Source organism: Antechinus flavipes, chromosome 3 (genome assembly GCF_016432865.1).
Source record: "Antechinus flavipes isolate AdamAnt ecotype Samford, QLD, Australia chromosome 3, AdamAnt_v2, whole genome shotgun sequence".
NCBI classification, from domain to species: domain Eukaryota; kingdom Metazoa; phylum Chordata; class Mammalia; order Dasyuromorphia; family Dasyuridae; genus Antechinus; species Antechinus flavipes.
This window is the reverse complement of record NC_067400.1, coordinates 503,270,134-503,294,821: the sequence shown is the minus strand read 5'-3', so window position 1 is coordinate 503,294,821 and position 24,688 is coordinate 503,270,134. Positions and strand designations below refer to the sequence as shown.

The window sequence follows — 24,688 nt, the reverse complement described above, 5'->3', positions numbered from 1 at the left end:
TCAGTCATGGACTGAATTTTAATAGCTTTAGATCAGAAGGTCCCTCTCCAAAGTGATTACAAAAACTTGATTGTAGGAACCTCTTCATAAACATTAGATTACCACCACCCCATCCCATCTCTAACTTTCAAGTTGATGCCATTGTTTTCTAAAAAGTATAGAAAATTATGAGATCATACTTAAAATTTAAGAAATTTGCTGTTGGTCTTTTAAAATATATCTCCTCTGGTTGAGCATATTGTATTCAGAAAGTGATCTAGCATTATTCTTTTATTTCAGAATGAACTGCTTCTACTAAACACCCTAAATTGAAAACAAATGTCCATATGGATAATAGCAAACCAATCTTTTGGCTCTGAATTATTAGTTTCTTCATGTCATTAATTAATATTGGATGATACATGGTATTTATGCATTTTGTGGTTATGTAGTTTTCAATCGTCAGCTCTTCATGACCCTATTTGTACTTTTCTAGGTAAAGATACTAGAGTGGTTTGCCATATCCTTTTCCAGCTCATTTTTATAGCTGAGGAACTGAGGAACTGAGGCAAACAGAATTAAGTGACTTGCCCAGAGTCAGATACCCAAGTGTCTGAGGCTGTACTTGAACTCAGGAAGATGTCTTCCTGACTCCAGCATATATATATGCCACATTCTTCCCCCATTTATTCATATAAAGCTAATATAGAACAAAAGCTACCTATAAGAATTTGGGCAAGTTATTTCAACTATGCAAGCTTCCACTTCATGATCTGTAAAATAAAGGTCCTTTCAAGCTCTGAAATTTCTTTTTTTTTTTTTCCTTGTATGATTTAATAGGGGTGTGTTGGTGGAGCCACTTTATAACAGGCTCTAGTGAGACATTTGTTAAATTTTCAATATAAGCATTTACATTTCAGACATCAGTAAATACTAGAAATTAGAGTTTGATTTGTTTTGTTGAATGTCAATTTAGATTTAAGACAGTAATGGATGTAAACAAAAGAGGTTAAATTTAAATGTGCCATGTGTACATTCTTCTTCCCTCCTCCCTTCTTCCCCCCCAGCCATTTGTGAAATGTTTACCAGGATACTCCTGGATTTAACTCAGATGTGAGGTTAAAATGTGAAACTCAGTAATAAGCTGACTGATGGAATATATTTATATATGATTGGATTGCTTTCTTGTGATCCAGCATAAGAATTTTGTCTTAATATGTTAACTCCTTAATAACACATATTATCTGCTCATATCATTCAAAGTTTTTATGTCATAATCCCTTTTTCTTTTTCTAGGTATTATGCAGGAAGCCTGGAAACAAAGAGATCAGATCCTAAATGTACAGACTTAATTCTTAAAGCAACAAAAGGATTGATAAGAGCAACTGAAAAAGGTGGAATAGAAGCAGTGATGGAATGGGAAGTGGATGAAATTCTGAACTGGACAAATACATTAAACTATGAAGAGTAAGTAAATATTGTTTTTTTAGGGGATGATAGGAAGGGCATCAGCATCTAATCCTCTTTATTTCTTCCTCTCACTTTTGTCACTCTCATTGTCATTGAGGATAGGGTGCCTGTTAAACATAATCCTCCCTGATATCAACATCCAGAGGGCAATGGGGGTGCACAAATAGCAGAGTCAGTGATTCTTTTTGGGGATCTCTCCAAACCACTACTCAACAGCCTGTAAGAAATAGCATGCTATATTATTTTCACCTTTTAAAAATTCATTTGCTTTTTCTTTCTTGTGGTTTTTTCTTTTTGTTCTGATTTTTCTTTTACAATATGACTCATGGAAATATGTTTAAAATAATTGTACATGTATAACCTATATCAGAGTGCTTGCTCAAATCTTGGGAAAGGATAAGGTCAGGGAGGGAAGGAGAAAAGAAAATTTTGAACTCAAAATCTTACAAAAATGAATTTTGAAAGCTATCTTTACATATAGTTGAAAAAATAAAATACTATTGGGGGAAAAAATCATGTTAGTGATACAGTGGCAGTGGGTGTCCCCATATCTTTTCCCAATACAACCATGGGATAGAAAAAGAAAGGAAGGAAAAGACAAAAGAACACAAGACCATCAATTTAGAAAGGAAGGATTTTTAGAAAGAGTTCTGATGATAAAACCTTTAAGACCCAATCCTGCCTCCCAATGAGTGTAATGACTCTTCTATCCTTAACTTTTACATTAGATTGAATGTAGATAAGGGAAGTTGTCTCTGGTAAGGAAGTAACAGACCAGGTACTCTCTCTGAAAGTGGAGTAAGGCCACCAAAAGATTCTCTCATGGATTCTTCCCAGGATCTTCATTCCATTCAAGCCAGCCCTGCCCCTGTGATGAGACTACACAAACCTAAGTGTCTGAAAGCATATTTGAACTCAGTCCTCTTGACTTCAGGACCAGTGCTCCATTTCGCCACCTAGCTGCCCTACAAATGTCATTTCTTATATAAAGCTTTTCTGATCCCCCTGTTAGTGCTTTTTCTCTAAAATTATCTTATATTTACATTATATATATTTACATATGTACATGTTGCTTCTCTAAATTATAATGCTAACTACATGAAAGCAGAAATGTTTTTTTAAAAATTGTCTTTGAATCATTGGTTCTTGTTATGAGCTAGAATTCTATATTTAAAATAAGGATTCTTACAAGGTGCTAACTCAGTGGAATTGATAAAGACAATGGTTATCTAGTTTAGCATGGTGATTAATAGTTCTCTAGTTCAGTACATGTATTTAGTACTTAATATAGTTCTACAAGATTCACATCCATGATAATGGTATTATAAGAGAGCATATAAGTTGGGACACACTCAGCCAGACTCATTCCATGGTCCACCTTTGTGGTGGCTAGAAGCTGAAGCACAAACCCTCAGACTCAGAGCCAGATTCATTCACAGCCGCTGTGGTGACTGGCCTCCTGCACTTCCTCCATTGAGACTAAGGCAGGTCTGAAAGACTTTCCAGAAAACTGGCCTGGGCCTGGGGCAAGGAAACTAAATTGTGAAGGAGATAATAAAGGATTTAGACTTTTAACAGCTGGCTATTCTTTGCTGATTACTCTACTGGAAGGAAGGCTTCTCAAGGCCTCCAGAAAACCAACAGGAACACTACAGGTCCTTAATACAACTCCCAAATACTTAATAATTTTTATTGATTGATTGATAGAATAAAAGTGTGTGAATTGACATAATACCAAAACTACAAGTACTTGAAAGATATACTTAATAGAAGAAAGAATTAAAGTTTAAGGAAAAATTAAAGTTTGAAAATGGAATGAGTTATTTTGTGAGATAGAAGTCCCCATTCCTGGAAATGTTCAAGCAAGATTAAATGACTCATTGTCAAGGATATCATATTTAGATTTCATGATAAGTTAATATTTGGACTAGACCTAAAGCAAACTGTGGTCAGTCTAAAAGTTAAAGGCTAAATAATAATAATAATAATAAATTATTCTTAAAAGATTGTTTCTAGTTAGAAATTTTTTACGTCATTATTTCTAATAACAATTTCCTGAATACTTTCATAGAATGAACATGTATTAGGTGCTACAAAAATTTATAGGACACACAGATACTTAATAAATCAAATTCATTCAGGAATGTGTATTAATAAAATGCTTTTAATAAATATTTCCCCTAATTTTTCTGCTTTCAAAACTTTTCAAAGACTGGAAGGTGAAGGATTCATGAGTTCCAGCAGATGAGCTCTTATTATTGTATTGGTTGGTTTTAGAAATTGGAGACATAAGAATTTATATGAGAAAGGGAGTGGAACTCAGTGGGAAATAGGAATTTTTTCCATTCTAAGAAGGTCAAACTTTGTGAATAAGGAATCCAAGACTATTTGTTTCTAACCACAATGCTAAATTTATACCATAAAATAATTATTTGCCGTGATTATGTCTATTTGCTGTTATGGATTTATTTTTCCTTTGCAAGTAGGGTGAGGAGGTAAGTAGAGATTTAGGGATATTCGAATAGTGAAACATATGATAGAGCCATCAGAAAAAAAAAAGAGAATCATTTAAGCATTATTTTTAAATGCACAGAGGTCAAAAAGAAGTCTGGAAGAAAACATAGGAAACTTTTGAGTTAACACTAAATTTATTATATAGGTGGTTTCTAAAACAAGCTTTACATAATAGAAATTTGAAGATTAACATGAAATCTGTTTTTTCTGTTTTCCTTTGTACATGGAAGTGTTCTTTTTTCGTGTTCATTAAATTAATAAAGGAAAGAATAAAACAAATGTAAGAAGTGTTAGGACTCTGAAAAATAATTTCCATTTAAGGGAGTTATTAGATGATTTAGAATATTTTTTATAATAAAAATATTTTATATAAATAAAATTTATATAGTTTTATTATATAAAATAAAATTTTAAATAATATTTATATTATAAATATAAATAAGCTAGCTACTTTTACCAATAAGTTTAAAGGCAACTTAGTATCTCTCAGAATGTTTTTAGTTTTAGTTAGGAAACATTTAGGAAACAAATAAGAAACTACTAGTAGACCAGGAATTTTACTATTTAGGCAGATCCCTGAGTTCTTAATAATATCTAACATAACAATAATAACTGTCAACAGGTGACCCTTGACATTTGTTGTCTTTTCAAGGCTTTTTTTCTCCTGAGTTAACAATTTCTGAGTTGTAGATACAAAGACAAAGAGCACCAAGTGGAATAGCATGGTTAAAATGGAATGTTTGAAGAATAATGTGTAAGACAGCAAAAAAAAAAAAAAAAAAAAAAAAAAAAAAAAAAGATTATACAATGGTTAATCCTGATGGACGCTCTTTTCAACAGTGCGATAATTTAAACCATTTCCAATGTTCTTGTGATGAAGAGAGCCATATGCATCGAGAAAGAAAGGACTGTGGAAACTGAGTGTAAATCACAAATTATTTTCACTTTTTGTTGTTGTTTGCTTGCATTTTGCTTGCTTTCTCATTTTTCCCCCTTTTGATATGAGTTTTCTTGTGCAGCATGATAATTGTAGAAATATGTATAAAAGAATTGTACATGTTTAACATATATTGGATTATTTGCTATCTAGGTGAGGGGATAGAGGAAGGTCAGGAGAAAAAAAATTGGAACACAAGGCTTTACAAGAGTGAATGTTGAAAATTATGCATATGTTTTGAAAATAAAAAACTTTAATTAAGAAAAAAGAATAATGTATAAGAAAAATGAAAAGATCGGAAGGGGTTCCCTCATAAAGGCTTTAAATAACAAGATTTTAGGTGGGAATAAGGAGTCTTTGTAATTTACTGAGTAGGTAGGAGAGTAAGTCAATAAGCATTTATTAAGAACTCAATATGTGCTAGGCAGATGTTAAGCACTGGGGATACAAAGTATCCCCAACAAAGGATACAGTTCCTGCTCTCAAGAAGCTCACTGTTTTAGATGGCAGGTAAGAATTTCAAATGGGCAGGTATGTGGAGAAAGACTTGGGGCAGGGAGAACAAATTAAAAGACTACTGCAATCGTTGAGGTGAGAAGTAATAAGGGATTGAACTTCAATGATAGCTTGTTAGTGGAGAAAGGGCAAATATACTAAGAAATGTGGAGGGGGGGAAAGACAAGATTTAACAACTGATTGGATATTTGGAATGAATTAGAGTGAGGATTCAAGAATGATATTGATAGTTGTGAATCTAAGTGATGGGAAGGATGTTAGTGTCTTTAACAGAACTAGAAATAAAAGTAAAAGCTGTTTCTTCATTGATCTATTTTACTAAGTAAATGTATTGTGTGCCTAGATATGTCAACCATTGGAAAAATATTGGTATAAGCGACTCTTCAGCTAACATTCATGGTAAGTCACTTTAAGGACAGATGTTACAAACTCTTGTGACTCAAGTTTCTTCCAAAATGTTAAGAAGTTTGTATTGTAAAGTGAGATCTAAACTATTATAGTTGATAAAGACATATTTTGTGAGACTTAAGAGGATAAACAAAATTGCTCATGTGAGAAAAGTATAAAGAAAAAAAACTAGAATCTTAGGGGGTGCCTTAATATTTTTTATCCCTTTTAATCCTATCTTTAGAATCAGCAAGTTTTGTTTTACTTATTGATTCTTCCCTCCCTGCTATTATGTTCCTTTCCCTTCTCTATTCTTCCTTCTTCCCAATTCTTACTGGCTTTCCAGTCATTTGATCTTTGTTGAGTTTGATATATTTCTACACAAAACTATTTGTGTTTGTGTGTTGTTTAATATTTTTTTGATCATTTCAGATGAAAGTGAATTTTATTTGAAGCCAATTCTTTCTACCCCTTTTCCATGTTTGTATACTTTTTTTTTAAGGTAATCCCAATATTCAGAGCAGCCAGGTGGCACTCCTCTTCCTGGAGTTCAAATCTGCCCCCAGACACTTACTTTAGCTATATGACCCTGGACAAGTCACTTGCCCTATTTGGCTCAGTTTCCTCATCTGTAAAATGAGCTAGAGTAGCAAATGTCAAACCTCATGTGGTATGAAGAGTCACATACAACTGGACAGCAAAACCCAATTATGAAACTCTACATCTTTTTCTTCCTCTCTGTGTTGTCCTTTAACCTTGTGTCCTTTCATCTTTTCTTTTTTGTCTCTTCAAATCCTCAAGACAAAACCATTTCCTTCTCCCTGCCAGAATCTGTTTTTCTTTTTAAACTCTCCCAATAAGTTGTAAAGACATTAAAGTTCTAAAAGGATTCTATTAAAATAAGAGCACTGAATCATTATTTCATTCCAGTTATACAAATAAATTTATCTTTCTAAATTTCTTTGGCTTCTTGGGGTCTTAGTTCAGACTTTCTACTCAGCTCTGATCTTTTCATCAAAAATGCTCAAAAGTCCTCTCTTCTATTAAAAGATTCATTTTTTTCTCCCATAATCCCATGATTATATTCAATGTTAATCTTTGTAATAAGCTCATATAATTTACTCTTGGAGGTGCTGTATTCTAAGATCTCTTGTTTACTTTGTGTGATTCTGACTGTAGGCAATTCTTAAGTATTTGAAGGCCTTGTTGGATACTTGTATTATTTTTTTTCTTTGATGATATGGGGAAATGGGGGTGGGACTTGGGACTTTTTCCTTCAGGGGCTTTTTTCAGGCAGTGATCAATATATGCTATTTTTCTGCTCTTTGCTTCTAATAGATATTGATAGTTTTCATTTATGATTTCTTGAAATATAGCGTTCAAGCCTTATTTATTTTTTCCAGCAGTCCAAGAAATAATTCTTTTTTTTAATAATAAATGTAACTATTTGTTTATTCCATTTCCCATGAACTTGTAATTTAGTTATTTTAGTATTTAGCACTTTCTGCACTGAAATATATATTTTTTTAATTAAAGCTTTTTATTTACAAAACATTTGCATGGGTAATTTTTCAACATTGACCTTTGCAAAACCTTGTTCTAAATTATCCCCTCCCTCTCCTCATCCCACCCCTGGGTAGCAGGTAGTCCAATACATGTTAAATGTTAAAATATATGTTAAATCCAATATATGTATACATAGTTATACAATTATCTTGCCACAAAAGAAAAATTGGATCAAGAAGGAAAAAAAAACCTGAGAAAGAAAACAAACTGCAAACAAACAACAACAGAGAGAGTGAGAATGCTATGTTGTGTTTCACACTCTGTTCCTATGGTTCTCTCTCTGGGTGTAGATGGCTCTCTTCATCACTGCACAAATGGAACTGGTCTGAATCATCTCATTGTTGAAGAGAGCCACATCTATCAGAATTGATCATCCATATAGTCTTCTTGTTGCTGTGTATAATGATCTCCTGGTTCTGCTCATTTCACTCAGCATGAGTTCATATAAGTCTCTCTAGGCCTCTCTGAAATCATCCTGCTGGTCATTTCTTACAGAACAATAATATTCCATAACATTCCCAGGACTTATTCAGCCATTCTTCAATCTATGGGCATCTATTCAGTTTCTAGTTTCTTGCCCCTACAAAGAGGCAAGAACATTTTTGCACATGTGGGTCCCTTTCCCTTCTTTAAGATCTCTTTGGGATATAAACCTGGTAGAAACACTGCTTGTCAAAGGGTATGCAGTGTTTGATAATTTTTTGAGCATAGTTCCAAATTACTCTCCAGAATGGTTGGATCCGTTCACAACTCCACCAACAATGTATCAGTGTCCCAGTTTTCCCACATCTCCTCCAACATTAGTCAATATCTTTTCCTGCCATCTTAGCCAACTTGAGAGGTATGTAGTGGTATCTCAGAGTTGTCTTAATTTGCATTTCTCTGATCAACAGTGATTTGGAGCACTTTTTCATATGACTACAAATAGTTTAAATTTCTTCATCTGAAATGTCTGTTTATATCCTTTGACCATTTATCAGTTGGAGAATGACTTGAATTCTTAAAAATTTAAGTCAATTCTCCAAGAAATAATTCTTAAATTATTTCTCCTTGACCTGTTTTCCTGGCCAGTTATTTTCTTTATGTAGTTATATTTTCTTCTATTTTTTTTGCTAATATTCTAATATTCCTTGCTTGTCTCATGGTTGCTTGGTGTATTTTAATTTTCAGGGAATGCAATTTTCTCTTCTAAGTTACTCATTCTCCTAATTCTATACTCCAGATTTTCTAAAAAAATCTCTTCATTTCTTGTAAGTAGTAAGAATTTCATTTATTCTTTTGTGCTTTAAGTTGTTATGGAATTGCTTTTGGGGGAGATTTCCAAATTTGCAGAAAAAAATTTCACATTATTTTCTTTGACTTACTCATCTTTCCAGCTTTAGTTTTTAAATTGGGATTTTGTGCTTAGTCCTTTAATCTGGTTTTGCATGGAATACTTGACCTTGCTTGATATTACCTTGAGTCTCTGGAGGTTCTGTACTGGCCTCTATCTCCCAATATTAACCCCCTCCACCCCAGATTTTTAGGTTAATTGCACTGGTCCATTTCAGAACAGAATGTTAGCAACCCTCAAAGTTCCTGGACTTAGGGTATGATGGTCTAAATACTGTGGTACCATACTGGTTGCTGCTCACTTACACTTCTGGAGGCTTTCAAGGACTTTCTGACCATTTGGGATTTTGTTCCCAGTAGACACAGAGCTTTTCAGGCCACATGTGTTTTGTCTTTGGTCTCCCTGGGAAGCTATTCTGTGCTGATTTGGACTGTGCTGGAAAGGGCCTTCATTTCCCTTTGCTGATTTTTGGTGCAGTTCAAGAGCAAGAAAAGTCATTCTCAATAGATTTTTAAATCATTATTTGATTTGGTGTGAACTTCAGGGTTATTGAATAGTAACATGAGAGCTGTTTGGCAGGAGCCATCCTGACATTTGTTTTTAAAGACTTAAGAGTGCATGATTACTCATTTAATTTTTTGTTCATGTGTCCTTTGATATTCTTACCCATTTTTAAAATGTACATATCAAGGGCCTTTAGGGAAATCCCTAATTTCCTGGACATTATATGGAGCTGAACATATATATCATATATGTGTTGTGATACAGGAGCCACCTGCCAGTGGTTGCTGGAGGTCTAACTCAGATCTGTAGAATGAATCTCTTTATGTTAGAGGAAGATACAAGGAATCTGAGAGACAGTTGCTATTCTCTGACTTCTCCACTGAGAGGCAGTTATGTTGCCTGACCTCTCTCCACTTCCCTCTTGCCTCAAATTTATTTCATTCCCAGTCTACAAGCATTAGTAAAGGCTGCTTTGCAACTCCTTCAAGTGTTATGATTCACAGCTGTGGAGGCTCTCGGAGAATTGACTTGCCCCTTCATCTAGGCATGGTACTTAACATATATGCAACTTCGATATATTGCAAATTCATGTCATATAATCCCATGTGTCCTCACTATCGAACCTGCAACTCTTTCATTTATACTTGATTGACTTTCTTTTATACTCCCAGGAGCAGTTGTTATAAATTCTAGTCCCCAGTGACTTTTCTTTTTCACATTTGTGTCCTATTTTACTAAGAAAATTTAGACTCTCTGTCCTCAACCTACTGCACATCTCTCTTATTGTGTAACTCAAAATTTCTCTATACCTTTCATCTTCTCTTGCTTTAGTACAGCCCGAAGGAGAGGTAGCTTTTATCAGGTTTAATTCCTCTACTTGTTACCTTGATCTTAACAGCTTCTATTTCCTTTAGGACTTTGGCTTATTGTTCCATCTCATTCTGATTGTTTTCTTTTTCTTGTTCCCCTTCCCTTTCTTTCTCCAGTTCCTACAAATACTCAGGTCTCATTCATCTTCAAAAAGATCTTTCCTCAATTTGCCATTTCCTTTTCCTTCCCCACCAACCTAATACCTTTCCCTTTCTTTCATTTCACTTAACAATTTCTAGATAGAATCTGAAGTGAGTTAGGGTCCCTTTAAGACACTATTTTCCTATGGATCTGTGATTCCTTTCAGATTTCCAGCCCCTCCTGGCTGAGGCATATCCTCCCCAGACAAGTTATCTTTCCTGGATGCCCTAGCTTTTGATTTACCAATCCTGGTCAAAAAGCATCCCTTTAAATTCCAATAGGAGATCCCGGCTTATCCCAGCCCCAAATGGAGCCAATTTAGGCTCTCCCAGCCCCCACTGATTCTGATCTGCTCCGGTTGTCCCAGCCTCCATTCTGATTTGCTTGGGTCTCCCAGCTCGGGCTTCCCAATCCCCACTAAGATACCCAATATAATAAGCGTCCATCAACTAAAGTCTTTGCAGATGGACCTTGCTGGCTTACTCAGCTGCCAGAACTTTCTGTCCACTGAGACGGTGTTCTCAATGCAAAACTATTTTCCATAGATCTGCCCCCATAGAAGTCAGTCTCTGGTTAAACTGATTTCTATCTAACAATAAACTTTCATTTTGCAACTAATATTTGGGAATGAGTGAATTCTTTCACTCCTAAAACCTGCGGCCAATTTAAAGGGGATTCTTGATAACTTTCTTATAGCTGCTAAACTCTAGATCACCAGGGATCTAGATCAAATAGCATCAGAATCCTCTATACTTCCTGGCTCCTTTTCCTCATCACTTATTTTCTTTTCAATTCCTGGCAATAAGGCTTTTGACCCCATTCCCCCAGTGAAATCCTTTCTCTAGGATTACTAATAGTGTTTTAACTACTCTTTCTTGGTGATCTTCCCTGTTCCCATGGATCCAAATAACATGTTTTATATCCATTTTAATCTTTCACTTAAAAAAAATTCTACATTAACTGCCTGCTAGATGTCCTGCAGATATCTGACTTATGTGCAAAATGTAATTCATCTCTCCCTATATATATGTCCACCAAATTCCCCTTTTATTGTTGAAGCCATTACCATACTTCCATCATCTAGGTTTGAAACCTTGTAGTCAACTTTCTCCTTTTGTTCAACCTCCTTGTTAGTGCCATCTTGTTCCTCCTTAAATTATCATGTATAGACTTTGGTTATATGTTGTATTTCTTCAGTAGTCTTTGTATAGAGTGCCTTGGCCATCATTGGAGCTTAATATTTGATTTGGATCTAGTCAGTTGCCAAATCTTATCAATTTACTTTATATCAATCACATATGTCCCTTCCTCTACAATCATATATATATATGACTGAATATATATATATATGTGTGTGTGTGTATTATATATATATATATACATATATATATATATGAATATACACAGATACCTATACTAATTCAGACTCTTAGTACCTCTCACACTATTATTACTTGATTAGTCTGTTTCCAGTTTCTCTAATTCATTCACATTGGCTAAAATAACTTCCTAAAGCATAACACCACTAATTTAAAAAAAATCTTCAATACCCACTGCCTCTAGGATAAAATATAGAATTATTAGCTTGGCACTGAAAATCATTTTAAGAAAGGCTGTTACCTAACTTTTTATCTTATTTCATACTACTCCCCTTCTGTGTTGTGTGGTCTATCCAAATTAAACTAGCTCTCTCTCAAATCTCATTCTCTGTCTTTTGCTTTAGTGCATTCACAAAAGCTGTTCTTGCCTAGAATGTACTTTGTTTTTTTCTTTTTGCAAGACAACTGAAGTTAAATGACTTGCCCAAGGCCACACAGCTAGTAAATATTAAGGGCCTGAAGTCAATTTGAATTCTGGTCCTCCTGACTTCAGGGCTAGTACTCTATCCACTCCAGAGGTCCTCAAACTATGGCCTGCGGGCCAGATGCAGCAGCTGAAGACATTTATCCCCCTCACCCAGAGCTGTGAAGTTAATTTATTTAAAGGCCCACAAAACAAAGTTTTTGTTTTTGCTATAGTACGGCCCTCCAACAGTCTGAGGGACAGTGAACTGGCCTCCTATTTAAAAAACTTGAGGACCCCTGAGAATTTACACATGTCCATAAGTCCTAGAAATAGTCCAAAAGGAATCCATTGTCCATTAGTTCATGTGCCAGGAATCCATTAATTCCTGTAAGCTTTGAAGTACAGCAATAGTCTCATCAACAATTTTTCATCTCAAGGAATCCAATGATTCCTATTGGTTTTTAAGTCCTGCAATCAGTCTTTATCAACAATTTTTCATCTCAAGGAATCCAATGATCCCTGCAGATTTTGTTCTTAGATCTTCTCCTTTGTTTCCAGATTTTTCTCTTTTTCTGTTTCTCTCTGATGGACAAGGTAAATATGGTTCGTTGGCACCCATCTGATTCTTTCTCCATCTGTATCCTTCTCTTTCTGTAAAGTGACTAAGCAGTCTAGTTGCACCAACAATGAAGATATTAAGAGACAGATGGAATGAATATGGGATCAAGTATCCTGAAGAGATAAGTGATGACTTCTAGAACCAATTGCTAAGAACTGATTTGAAGTATAGTACTAGTAGTAAATTTTAGTAGATTTAATTAGAGGAGGAATATCCCTCCCCCAGAAAATAAGGATTAACACTGAGAAAGAAAAAATGATTTGTTGAAATGAAAAGGGAAGTTGTATAGAGGGGGATTGATCTAGAGTTCTTTTGACAGCAGTGAAGCTACAAGTTCATCTTTTGAGTATTTAGGGTAGAGATGAGGGACTTGAGAAACTTAACATAGCAAGTGTTAGAGATCTTCTTGGTCAATATCTCTCCACAATTTGAACCACTGACCATGTAAAATTTTGTGTTTAGGTTTCAGGTTTGAGGAGGTATAGGATCCAGCATCTAAATTAAACTTTTCTCCTGCTGATGTGGAACAAATGGAAAAGGAACAAATACTGAAGAGGACACAAAAAATTTATAGCTACTTGGCAGAGATCTCTAATATATCTTTCAGTACATCTTTTTAAAAATTCTCTGTACACATCAATTATATTTGAGATGTTTATTTGACTTATTTGACAATGTGTGCATTCATATACGTCATATATAGTCCCTTAGGCAATAGTTTAAATAGAAATAGAACATTATGCTTAACCTAGTGACTATGCCATAAAGAAATTATCCTTGTGATTATCACAACTCATTAAAGATTATTTTAATACTGGAATGTGAGAACGTGAATTTGGCTGTTATTAAGAGACAGTGGTATGTGAGGATGGTAGGGTCTAATGAATTTTTTCAGAATGGCAATGACTAGGATACTGATTATGTGAAGATTCTGGGAAGAGGTCAGAAAATTCCAAGCTCTCCATTTTTCTCCCACAAATAAAATAAATAGGCCTTCAGGGCAAACACAGACTGGTAAAAGCAAATAAGACTTGAATCAAAAGTGGGGAGATGGATCTTTCTAAAACAACCTGAAGGCCCCAGGACTATGCTTTAACTAGTATTAAATGCTTCAGCACAAACTCTGGGAGAGTAGTTGGAGGAAAGGGCTAAATTGAGTGAAAATTGAGTGAATCTCTGCTGGTTAGAAACATCAGGCCCAACTCAGAGGCACTGCGAGAAGGAATTAGCACCACCAGAGAGTGCAAAAGCACTGGGGCAGGAATGCTGCTAATTACAGATATTTTATTTGCAGGAGGACAGAATTTTAGATTTGGTATTCCAGGGCAAGAGGGGACAGCTCAAATGAAGCCAGGAGTACCATCCTCCCTACCTCAGGATTCGATGTGATTACACTAATAATAGTTCTCATTTAAAAAAAAAAAAAAAAAAAAGAAAGAAAAAAAATGAACAGACAAAGAAGAACCCAACCATATAAAGTTACTTTGGGAATAAGAATAGTGAAGTAAAAAAAAAAAAAAAAAAAAAAAAAAAAGCCTCTTTTACCCCAGAGTAAAGTTTAAAAAAAAATTTTTTTAAAAGACTTAAAAAAGCAAATGAGAAAAATTGAGGAAAACTTTAAAAACTATCTAAGAAAAATAAGATTATGGGGGAAAAGTTAATCATTTAGAAAAAATACAAAATCCTAAAAAAGAATAATTATTTGAAAATTAAAATCAGGCAAAATCAGACAGTGGGGGGAAAATACCCATCGATCTCCACCTTCAAAGAAAAAATCTATAAGGAAAACAAATAGGAATATTATGGTTAAATTTTGAAACCCCCAAATCAAAGAGTTCTACAAGAAACAACAAAAAAATTCAAATATGAAGCTACAATAATAATTACAGGACTTATCAGTAGCTGTAATAAAAGAACTCAGGTGTTAGAATAATAAATACTGACAATCTAAAAAACTAGGCCTACAGCGAAAAATATCTAACAAAACTAATAACCATAATAATGAAAAAAAAGGACATTCAATGAACTTATAGGTTTCAGGACTTGGTCTCAACCAAACTTGAACTTAATAGAAAATTTAACATATAAGAGCCAACATCAAATATTAATTTCAAGGAATTCAACAAGGACAAATTATTTTTTACATGGAAATATAAAACGTGTTTTAAGATTGACATCAATAACTGGGTAGTTCAAAAGAAAGATTAAGGCAGAGCTGAGTATGATCTGACTCTTAAAAAGCAAGACTGTTTAGGAAAAGGTAAAAATAGTAATTATGCTATATGAATGAGATGCAAGGGCTGCTAATTCTGAAAACCTCACATCAGGGAATGGAATATATTCCATGAAGGGTACAGCACCCTACAAAATCTATAAAGAGAAAGGGGGGAATGGAAAAAGAGAAGGGTTTGTACACTTATGGAAGTGTGACTAGGTGTGTAGATTCATAGCAAAGGGATAAAGAGGAAGGGAAAAGATAGGGGGAGAAGATAAAGGAGGGATCTGTGGAGGGGGGGAGGTTAAGTAATAGCAAAGCAAGTTTAAGGAGTAGAATTAAAAAAGAGTTAGCAGGGATAAGAAATAAGTGATATACACAATTCACAAATCACAAAAGTGATATTCAGGAGAATATAAGGAAAAAAAGTAGGGCTAATAATCATTGATCTCAAAATCAAATTTCAAAATTCAAGAGATAAATCTATCAGTCATAATATTGTTTTAGATGCATGCTTACATATGTGTATGTATGCATGTAGGTGTATGTGTGTGTGTATAGATATGTGGGGCTGAGCATATATATATATGTATATGTGCTTAGTTGTAGCCTGCTTGGGCAGGGGGGAGGGGGGAACGGGGAATGAAAGGGAAAAAAAGTACACAGCAGAGAACAAAAGGATAACCTACAAGCAAAGGTGGACAGTCATGAATGTCTTCCATTATTATATATGCTTTCTTGAATTGGAAGTTTATTGTTACTTATTTTGAATCCGCTCTGATCTCCTACTGGACACATGACAACAATAAACCCCCAAAAATATATTATTTAGTATTTAAATATTTTTTAAAAAAGATTAGAAGGCCACTGTGGGGAACATTAAGGATCAAAGATATTTGTAGACTTTGACGTTGGCAAAAGGAAACAAATTATACCATCTGCAAATCAGTCATGAGGACCCCATCTAAGGTACAAAAGAAAACCCAAGTGACTGATTGTTGGTTTTAAAAATGAAGATCCTAGAGAGCTGAGATTTTAATAAATTACACCAGACCATTCCCTAGTTACAAAGAAAAATAAAACCCCAAAACTAAAAAAAGCTTTTAATCTGGGATTCTATAGACATTAACCAAAAAACATTGCCAATACAAAATCACAATTTTGAAATCCAATGCATTAAAATTTCAATATTGTTTTATAGCTCTATTTTTATTGAAATGATCTGTTATGTATTTTACATTGTGTTAAAATAACCATTCTTAAAGAAATATACAATTTTGTTAACATGCAAATAAAGTTTTAATTATACATTTCTTCACATTCAAAATTGGCAGACTGTTTCCTTTAATAAGGTTTCACAATAGATTGACCTATGGCAGTGTAAAAAATAGTCCTTTAAATACATGTAAATATTTATTTCATTCATTACCAAACTTTAGACAGCAAATACAGAAAATAACTGGATAACTTTTCTCATAAGAGATATAAAAAAAAATTATGGCTTTGCACTTTTTTCTTCATATTACTAATCTTAAAATGTTTTTATGTATCTACATAATCTACAATTTTGATTGAGAATGAGCCCACCCTAGTAACTACACCATAGCGATATGTAACGTATACATAAATAATTCTTTTTGGGGATTGGGTTCTGCTTCTACTATGTAGTACCTTGACTGCTTCCCTTTCAAAAAACAGAAGCATGGTATTAGTCCCTAATCAAAATGAAACCACTTTTAGAAAATTCCTCCCCAATCTCAATTTCTTATTGTCCCTAATATAGTGCATTTAGTATATATAACTATGGCATTAATATTTTTCTTAATAAGCTGGCAAAGCTTCAAAGTTCCAAAGTTCCAAAACACAATACAGCCTCTCTGATTGCATACTTATCAGAAGATTCTACAGTAACTGACACTGAATGTAACCAAAAACTCTACTGAGGACTGTCAGCAGCACAAATTAAAAAGTCATTACACCTTTAAACTCTTATCTAGGTTTCCTTGAACTAAAAACAAAAAAGCAACTTAGAGAATTCATTATAAACTTGCAAACAATTTTGTTCAGTCTAAAGAAAGCAAAATTATTGCCTTCTAGTTTTCAATCATCTGACCATGAAATATAGGCAGTGTAACAACATAATGGTCCTTTACCAATAATACTATTAAAATACTATTAAAAAAAAGTCATTAAAATATTCATTTCTAGCAGTTGGCTATTTTCCTTTTGAAAATATAACTATCAACAACCCTAACTTTGCACTATAGAGGAAGTAACATCTTATGCAAATTAACCCTGCCCATTTCAAACCGCTTTTGGTAATTATGTTCACTAAGACTTAAGTAACAGGATTCCTTTTTTAAGAAATATTTTTAACAAAATTAATTCTAGCTTAGGTATTAAACATCTAGCTTATATCATATAAGCAATTCAATAATTATTCATCAAGCCATATTAGGCACAAATTGTGAAAAGTAGTTTACTAAAAATGCAAGTAGTTAATTTGAATTCTGAGATCATTCAACATAAGAATTCACAGATGAGCTGTCAATCATACTATATCTGAAAATTCACTAATTCCCATTTATAGCTAAATACTGGCAGATAACTATGCCTTATTTATGAATGTAACTGAATACTACTGTACTATGAGTAAGGGCAAAATTAGCTTGGGAAGACTTATATGAACAAATGAAAAAGTAGAAGCAAGAGAATATTTTTCACAATGACCATAAGAACAAGACTAAAATATCTCAGAACTCTGATCAGTGCAATGACTTAACTCCAGAACATTGATGGTAAAATGCACAGAAACATGGAAAAGGTATTTTTTCCTTTCAAAAGAGAGTTGCCATATTATGTACTTTGTTAGCCATTGTTCATATGTTTGTTGGTTTATTTTATTTAACTATATTTATTACAATGGAGAGTTCTGTAGAGGGATAGGAACATTTGTGAAATGATTTTTTAAATGACCTTAAAAAAACATAAATTACATTTTCTTTCCTATATTGAGCTGAAATCTATCATTCCATAATTTCTATTGGTCCTAGCAAAAGAGCAAATCTTAAGCCTGCATCCATATTCTAGCCCTTCAATTATCAAGACTGCTATTATATTCCTCTTCTGTTGTAAATATGACATGATTTTCAGTATGCTCAGTATCCTAAGCTATCCTTTCCCTTGATATGCCAAATATTTATGTATTAATAGCAAGAGAAAAAAAATAGTAATGTATATGTTGCTTCCAAATGAATCATTCAATAAGACTAGTATCAGAACAAAAAATTATAATCACTAGGTTAAAAACACTTAACCGATGTCTATACTTAAATAAGTAAGTTATCTATTTCAACAAAGAAATTTCTAAAATTGGTCATAAGTAAGTTATCTATTTCAACAAAGAAATTTCTAAAATTGGTCTGGAAGTATACTACATTTGGCATCCCAGTTTCCAATCAAAGTACCAAAGAAATATTCCTCAGGAATATTAAATAACACCTCAAGGCTATCTTTTTAATGAAAAAAATTTATATTACATTAGTTTATAACATTATTAGCCATAGCTAATGCTTATTAGCTACTCGGTCAATTCCAAAGTAAAATTTTTTACCAAAAAAAAAAGGGCAGATGGTAATCTATTCTGATTTTCACTTGCCAAAGATTATACCCAAGCTTTCCATCCAGGAAATAGTCGGCTGAGATTTTTGGGATCCATTGCTTGTTGGATGAGTAAATTCACTTGTCCATCCACGCTGAGCACTGTTCCTTCCTCTACTCCTTTCAGCTTTTCCTGTAGCCTCATTAGAACACGTTCAGCCACTTTGTTGAAACTCTGGTCAATACGACTGGTGACAAAAAAAGGAAATTTCACAATGACAGTATAGTTTCAACTGTCTTGAGAATTAAAAGAAATAACACAAGTATGCCTTTCAGATATTACTCACCCAAGATTTCTGTTATACTCTTGATCTTCTGTACTGAGAGTAGAATTGAGTTCAGTCTCATCCTCTGGTCTCTGTTGTAAATACAAAGCTTTCAAGGGGTTCATGGTCCAATCAAAAAGAGGATCATAGAGCAAGACCTTAAATGTAAGGAATATATGACTTAGAACTGTGCATGCTAAAATTATATTCATTATCAGCTAAGGCAGATGATGATATGAAAGGTACATAGGACTGACCACCAATATGAAAAGACAGTAGGTCTAAGAAATGAAGGTGTTTTACTGCTTATAATCCTAAAACAATTCAGAAAAGTTTGATAATACCAGCTGAACTGATTTGTGAACAACACCAATGATATCTAAAATAGATGTGATAGAGCATATGTTTCTATTACCACAAACTATCAGGATGTTATTCTGTGTAAAAAGGAAGAGAACCAATAAAGACTCTCTTTTAGTTTATTGCTTGAAAACATTTACCTCGACAATGGTTAAAAGAGTTTCCTGAGAATTTCTCATAACTTCCATGGTTTTCTCACAGCACCTATAAGAGTCAGATAGAAATCATAAAGAAAAAAAAAGGTGACATGCTGTCTCTCTTTGTTAGCCATTGTTCATATGTTTGTTGGTTTATTTTATTTAACTATATTTATTACAATGGAGAGTTCTGTAGAGGGATAGGAACATTTGTGAAATGATTTTTTTAATGACCTTAAAAAAACATAAATTACATTTTCTTCCCTATATTGAGCTGAAATCTATCATTCCATAATTTCTATTGGTCCTAACAAAAGAGCAAATCTAAGCCTGTATCCATATTCTAGCCCTTCAATTATCAAGACTGCACCTTATTGGCAGTTAAAATTGACTGATACTCTCCTGCCTTTACACACCCTGGCTTCCCCTTGCCTGCTCTCCCCTGACTCTGACTAAGCAGCCTCTACTTCCTTTTTCACCTGTTTCTGCAGAAAATAGAGGGAGGGAGTAGTGGAGGTCTTTTAAAAATTTATTTTCCTTTTTTTTTTTAAATAGAGTGCTTTGGTCAAAAAAAAAAGTCATAACCAATGTGACCAAGCTATTCAAAGGCAAGGACTCGGGATAGTTTTCTAAAGTAGTCCTTAGAAAGCAGAATCTCTCTGTTGCCAGGACCATGTTCAAAGACTTCCCAACACAGAACCTACCAGAGCTTATCCACTCTGCTGGCAGAACCTTATAAAGCCCTAGAGTTACTGCCATGCCTCAATGAGGCATCCGAGCAGGACTCTATGAGTTCATTTCCACACTGGAGGTTGATTAGGTCAGGTAGACAAGATTTGAAACAGATGACAGTTGCATAGAAAACCAGAGAGAACTCTAAAATGTTCAACAAAGACATTGACAGCTTTGGTATCATTCTCCAGATTCCTCTAGTTGATCAAACTGCATTAATTGTGTATCTTTGCCCTCAATGTTCTACCACTACTTCTTGGATCCCCTAGGTCCCTCTACCTCAAGTGTCTAGTGCTCGATTTCCTATAAGAGGTCTTTCCTGATCATTTTTCTCTCTCCCACCCCCACCCCAAGGTGTGGTCCTGTCTCACAATAAATCACTGTGTTTTTTTCATATTCTTTTTAATTGTGTACATGTTGTTTCCTCTGGTAGCATATAAAGTACTGGAAAACAGATGTCCCCAGTGTCTGTCACACAGCAGGTACTTAATTAATACTTGCTAAATTAAACTGAAACCATCTTTGTAAATGACTTATCTATCATTTATAAAGTAAGGAAGAAAACCTTCCTAACAATTTCAATTACTCAAAAAAATAATCTATACCTTCTGAAGACACCTTCCACGCCAGTGATGCCCATTCCATCTACAATATCTCTGGTGAGTCTAAAAGGAACTGTTTCAGGGGTAGGAAGAATCTTTCCTTGTTCAAATGCAACCCCTAAAAGAAGAAAGATGACAGAAGATTAAGAACAGTATTTATAACAAGTAAAGGTTTTTGTTGTTTATTACTTACCTAAATCTATATGCACAAGTTCTGCTGATTGTTCATTAATCAAGATATTCTGAACATGTCGATCACCAAGTCCAAGTATGTAACCAACTGAGAAAAAGAAAATCTCAAGATGAAAAAAAGGCAATTAAAAATACTGTTTTACCTAATCTAATTTCTTAAATCAAAATGTCATCAATATTTCTTACTATAAGAGACCTTACTATGATTGTGACTACATTAGGTCTTTACATTAAAGACCTTAGAGCAATGATTCTCAAACTTTTGTTTTCAGTATCTATATCTTATTAAAAATCTCTCCAAAGCGTTTTTGTTTATCTGGGTTATATTTATAGACATTTACCATATTGGAAATAAAAACTATTTTTGAATTTGTAGACCCTCTAAAAGGGTTTCAGAGATCCCCAGGATTCTCTAGACCATACTTTGAGAACCACTGCCTTAGAGCTTAGTTTTATTTTGACTATTTCACAGGAAATAATACATACAAATGGCACCATCAAATCTTAATTGTCTCCAAGTATTTTGTATTCTAGAAACACTTTGCTATGCATCTGAAGAATTCAAAGAAACTGAAGAAAAAGCCTGTTAGAGAAAAGTAACACGAAGAAAGAAAATCCAAAATTACAATATTCAAATTATATAGATGAAAACTTTAAATAGCTATAAATCTCTCAAGTCAAATACCATAGACAATATGGGTACTAATTTGTTAATATTAAAGCACACATTTGCTTTTCCTTTTAATAAATGATAAAATTATAAAAGCGAAGGGCTACATGTCCTGTCATTTGCAATGATGTTTTAATCTTATTTTGCTTGACTGTTTCTAATAAATGTGCACTGGGTAGTGTTTGAATATATAGCCTATATCAAAACTAAATTTCTCCCTAAGACAGTTTCTCATTTCTTAAGATGACTTCAGTTCTATATATGTATTTTAAAAGTAAACTCAACTTACAACTGAGTAGAGCAAATCAGACATAGACTACAAAGGACTCAAACACTGTCAGAAGGAGGGAGGCAGGAAAGGAAGAAAGAACAAAGGAAGAAAAGGAAGAGGGGGAGAGAGGGAGGAAGGAAACAAACAAGCACCTACTATGCCTTAGGCATGGTGGCAAATGTTTTCTTATTATCATTCTCACAACAATATGAAATAGGTGTTAATATTTCTATTTTAAAGTTGAGGAAACTGAAGTAAACAGACTAAACAACTTCTCTGGGATTACAGGGATATTAAGTTCTTCCTGACTCCTGGTTTAGCTCTTTATCTAATGTGCCACCTAGTTCCTTTTAAGAAATTAAATATTCCCTTCTTGAAAAAACTAAGCTATATAGTTCAAATGAACATTATCATGGATAAGAGTCTCGATTCATACTAACTATGTTATAAGAAGAAATGCTATTATTGTATGTTCTTAAGACATCAGGAACAATTACTGTATATACTCGAGTATAAGCCAAGTTTTTCTGCCCAATTTTTGGGCAGAAAATCCCCTCCTCAGCTTATACTCGAGTCACTAGATAAAACATGTGTAAATATCCCTTTGAATGCCCTCCTACTGTGTAGTATATAGCGCGAGTGCCGACTGTGATACTACAGGGCCGGCCATTGCTACGGTGATGCGGCTGTTCCTGTAGTATCACAGTCAGTAACCAGACTGTATACAAATGCTGGCAACCGCTCTATATACATATACCGGCACCCTCTCTCCTCCTCTACGGCACTGGTGTGCTACCTAAACCTACTGACATAATAAGTTTTCCCAGATTTTTGGGTTAAAATTAGGGGCCTCGGCTTATATTCCGGTCGGCTTATACTCGAGTATATACAGTAAGTCAAAAGGGGTCTGTTACAAAATGCCCATATGTTAGAGTTGATTGTTCAGATATAAATATATACTCCTGTGAATCAGAAATAAGTGAAAATATTATGTATAGAACACCAGACATTAAAATATACATCAGTGGTTCAGCACAAAAATGGAAAACTTGCTGCCAAACAAAATATTCTTATACTAACAATGTAACATGAAGTTTTCAAGAGTTTAAAAATTATCTTTAAATATGTTTAGATTTTTTTTTTTTTTTTTGGCTAGGGTGGGTGAATGGAGATGGGGGAAAGAAGGGTTCAGACTTGTGAATTCATCAATGAGTTCCAGTAGAGAAATTAAACTTTTTGCACCTATACAAATCAGCAAATTGTTTGCGATTTAAAATCTTAGAAAAGTGCCTGGGACACTGAAAAGTTTGAACTGCTTGCCTGTGATCATATAGCAAGTATATAAAGAAGATAGGATTTGACTTCAGGACTTCTTAATTTCAACATATTTACTAGATACATGATTTCCCATTCTATTTGATACAAAGAAAATAATAAATTGAATAGAAAATTAATGGATAAGTTTCTACCACCAAGCCTGTTCTCCAGCTTAATGGTCAAATGCTTATACAATAAGACAAGTTTTATTCAGGGGTGGGCAGATTTTCCCCTGCAATGGCTCCAAAGGATATATTGAGGTACCTCATATAGTGGGAGAAACTATGAAAAAAACCTTTGCCAAATAATGCAGATAAAACATATTTCTCCACAAAAATAACTTGTCAAGGGAAAAACTTACCATACTTAAAAGAACTAAGATTAAGAAAAGTGTAAAAAATTACCAATGGAAGAGGTAGCCACACTGCGAGTATATGCCAACCGCTTTTCAAACCAAATTGCGGGATCCAAGAATTTTTCCATGCAAAAGTAACGGAAGACTGGCTGAAAGTTTTGGCAAACATTTATGAAAGCTTCATACTTTTCTTCAAAAGATTTCTTCTGCATATCCTTTAAATAAAATGCCAAAATATTACTACCAAAAAAAAAAAAAATAAGGCATTGAGTCCTATTGTGGACATTTGTTGTAGCTATTGTTGAGCTGCTTTTCAGGTGTGTCTGAGTCTTTTGATTCATGTAAGGTTTTCTTTGCAAAGATATTGAAGTGGTTTGCCATTTCCTTCTCTAGCTCATTTTATAGATGAGGAAACTGAGGCAAAATGGATTATGTGACTTGCCCAGAATTACACAGCTAATTAGTGTCTGAAACTACACTGGAACTCAGATGTTCCTGATTCCAGGTTCAACGTTCTGTCCACTTCTTCATCTACCTGATCCTAAAGGCATAGCACTGTACCAGATACTGAGAGTGAGAGGATAATGCAAAATAAAACTTTATGAACAATTACACATTTCGACAATTTTTGTATTTGAAAATTAATCTATCAACAGCAATTTTTCCTGTTATTAATATGACTGAAAAGATGGCACTGGTCAGACAATCAGAAGAATTAGACTTAAAACCCAACTCCAACTGCATAACTGTGGGTAAGACCTTTTCAAAGTTAATCCAGCTCTTGCTGAATCTCAAGTTAGTCTGCCATTCACTGGATTATGGTGCCTCTTGGTGCTTTGTTAAGGTTAAGAATCAACCTTAACATTATCATACAAAGACATTTTCATTGTAATGTCAAATATTTAAAGATATTTTGTATATTACAACATTTTAAATTACAAATGTCAATATCTGAAATGTACTACAGGACAGTTTTTAAATGGTCTCTTAATTCTCCAATTGTGACTAACCATCATTTTCTTTTGGCATTGATAAGCACTAAAGTCCTTTGGCCTGTATCTTTTATGAGCTCCATCTTCATTATTAACAAGAAATTCACCAATGGGCACTGTCCCCGTACACCATTCAAGGACACCACTTCGCTGAGAAAGGGGAACCACCTACAATTGCAAAAGAGATATCATTTGTATATGATAAGGCAATATGAGAAAAAGTTCAGCTACAAAATCCTGTGTGGAACATTCTGTATAAGTTTGGTAGACTTTTTGGCAAAAAATGATACAATAATAA

General features: G+C 34.0%; 2 protein-coding genes across 3 annotated transcripts in view; one reads left to right on the top strand and one right to left on the bottom strand.

Moving 5' to 3' along the window:
* C3H11orf65 (chromosome 3 C11orf65 homolog) overlaps window positions 1–13,284 on the top strand; it is a 72,364-nt gene extending 59,080 nt beyond the window's left edge. Inside the window, exons 7-9 of one of the 2 annotated variants that reach the window (XM_051986935.1) lie at window positions 1,276–1,446; window positions 5,760–5,815; window positions 13,084–13,284. In XM_051986935.1, the coding sequence (XP_051842895.1) occupies window positions 1,276–1,446; window positions 5,760–5,815; window positions 13,084–13,106 (250 nt within the window). In that variant the 3' untranslated portion in view covers window positions 13,107–13,284. The remainder of the gene's footprint in view (window positions 1–1,275; window positions 1,447–5,759; window positions 5,816–13,083) is intronic. The other variant, XM_051986936.1, reaches the window with a different exon arrangement.
* Window positions 13,285–15,922: 2,638 nt separating this feature from the next.
* The window catches only part of ATM (ATM serine/threonine kinase), a 121,122-nt gene continuing 112,356 nt past the window's right edge, over window positions 15,923–24,688 (bottom strand). The window contains exons 57-63 of the mRNA XM_051986938.1: window positions 24,409–24,558; window positions 23,448–23,613; window positions 20,787–20,873; window positions 20,597–20,711; window positions 19,263–19,326; window positions 18,784–18,920; window positions 15,923–18,684 (exon numbers count right to left, since the gene is read on the bottom strand). Of these exons, the coding sequence (XP_051842898.1) occupies window positions 18,501–18,684; window positions 18,784–18,920; window positions 19,263–19,326; window positions 20,597–20,711; window positions 20,787–20,873; window positions 23,448–23,613; window positions 24,409–24,558 (903 nt within the window). The 3' untranslated portion in view covers window positions 15,923–18,500. The remainder of the gene's footprint in view (window positions 18,685–18,783; window positions 18,921–19,262; window positions 19,327–20,596; window positions 20,712–20,786; window positions 20,874–23,447; window positions 23,614–24,408; window positions 24,559–24,688) is intronic.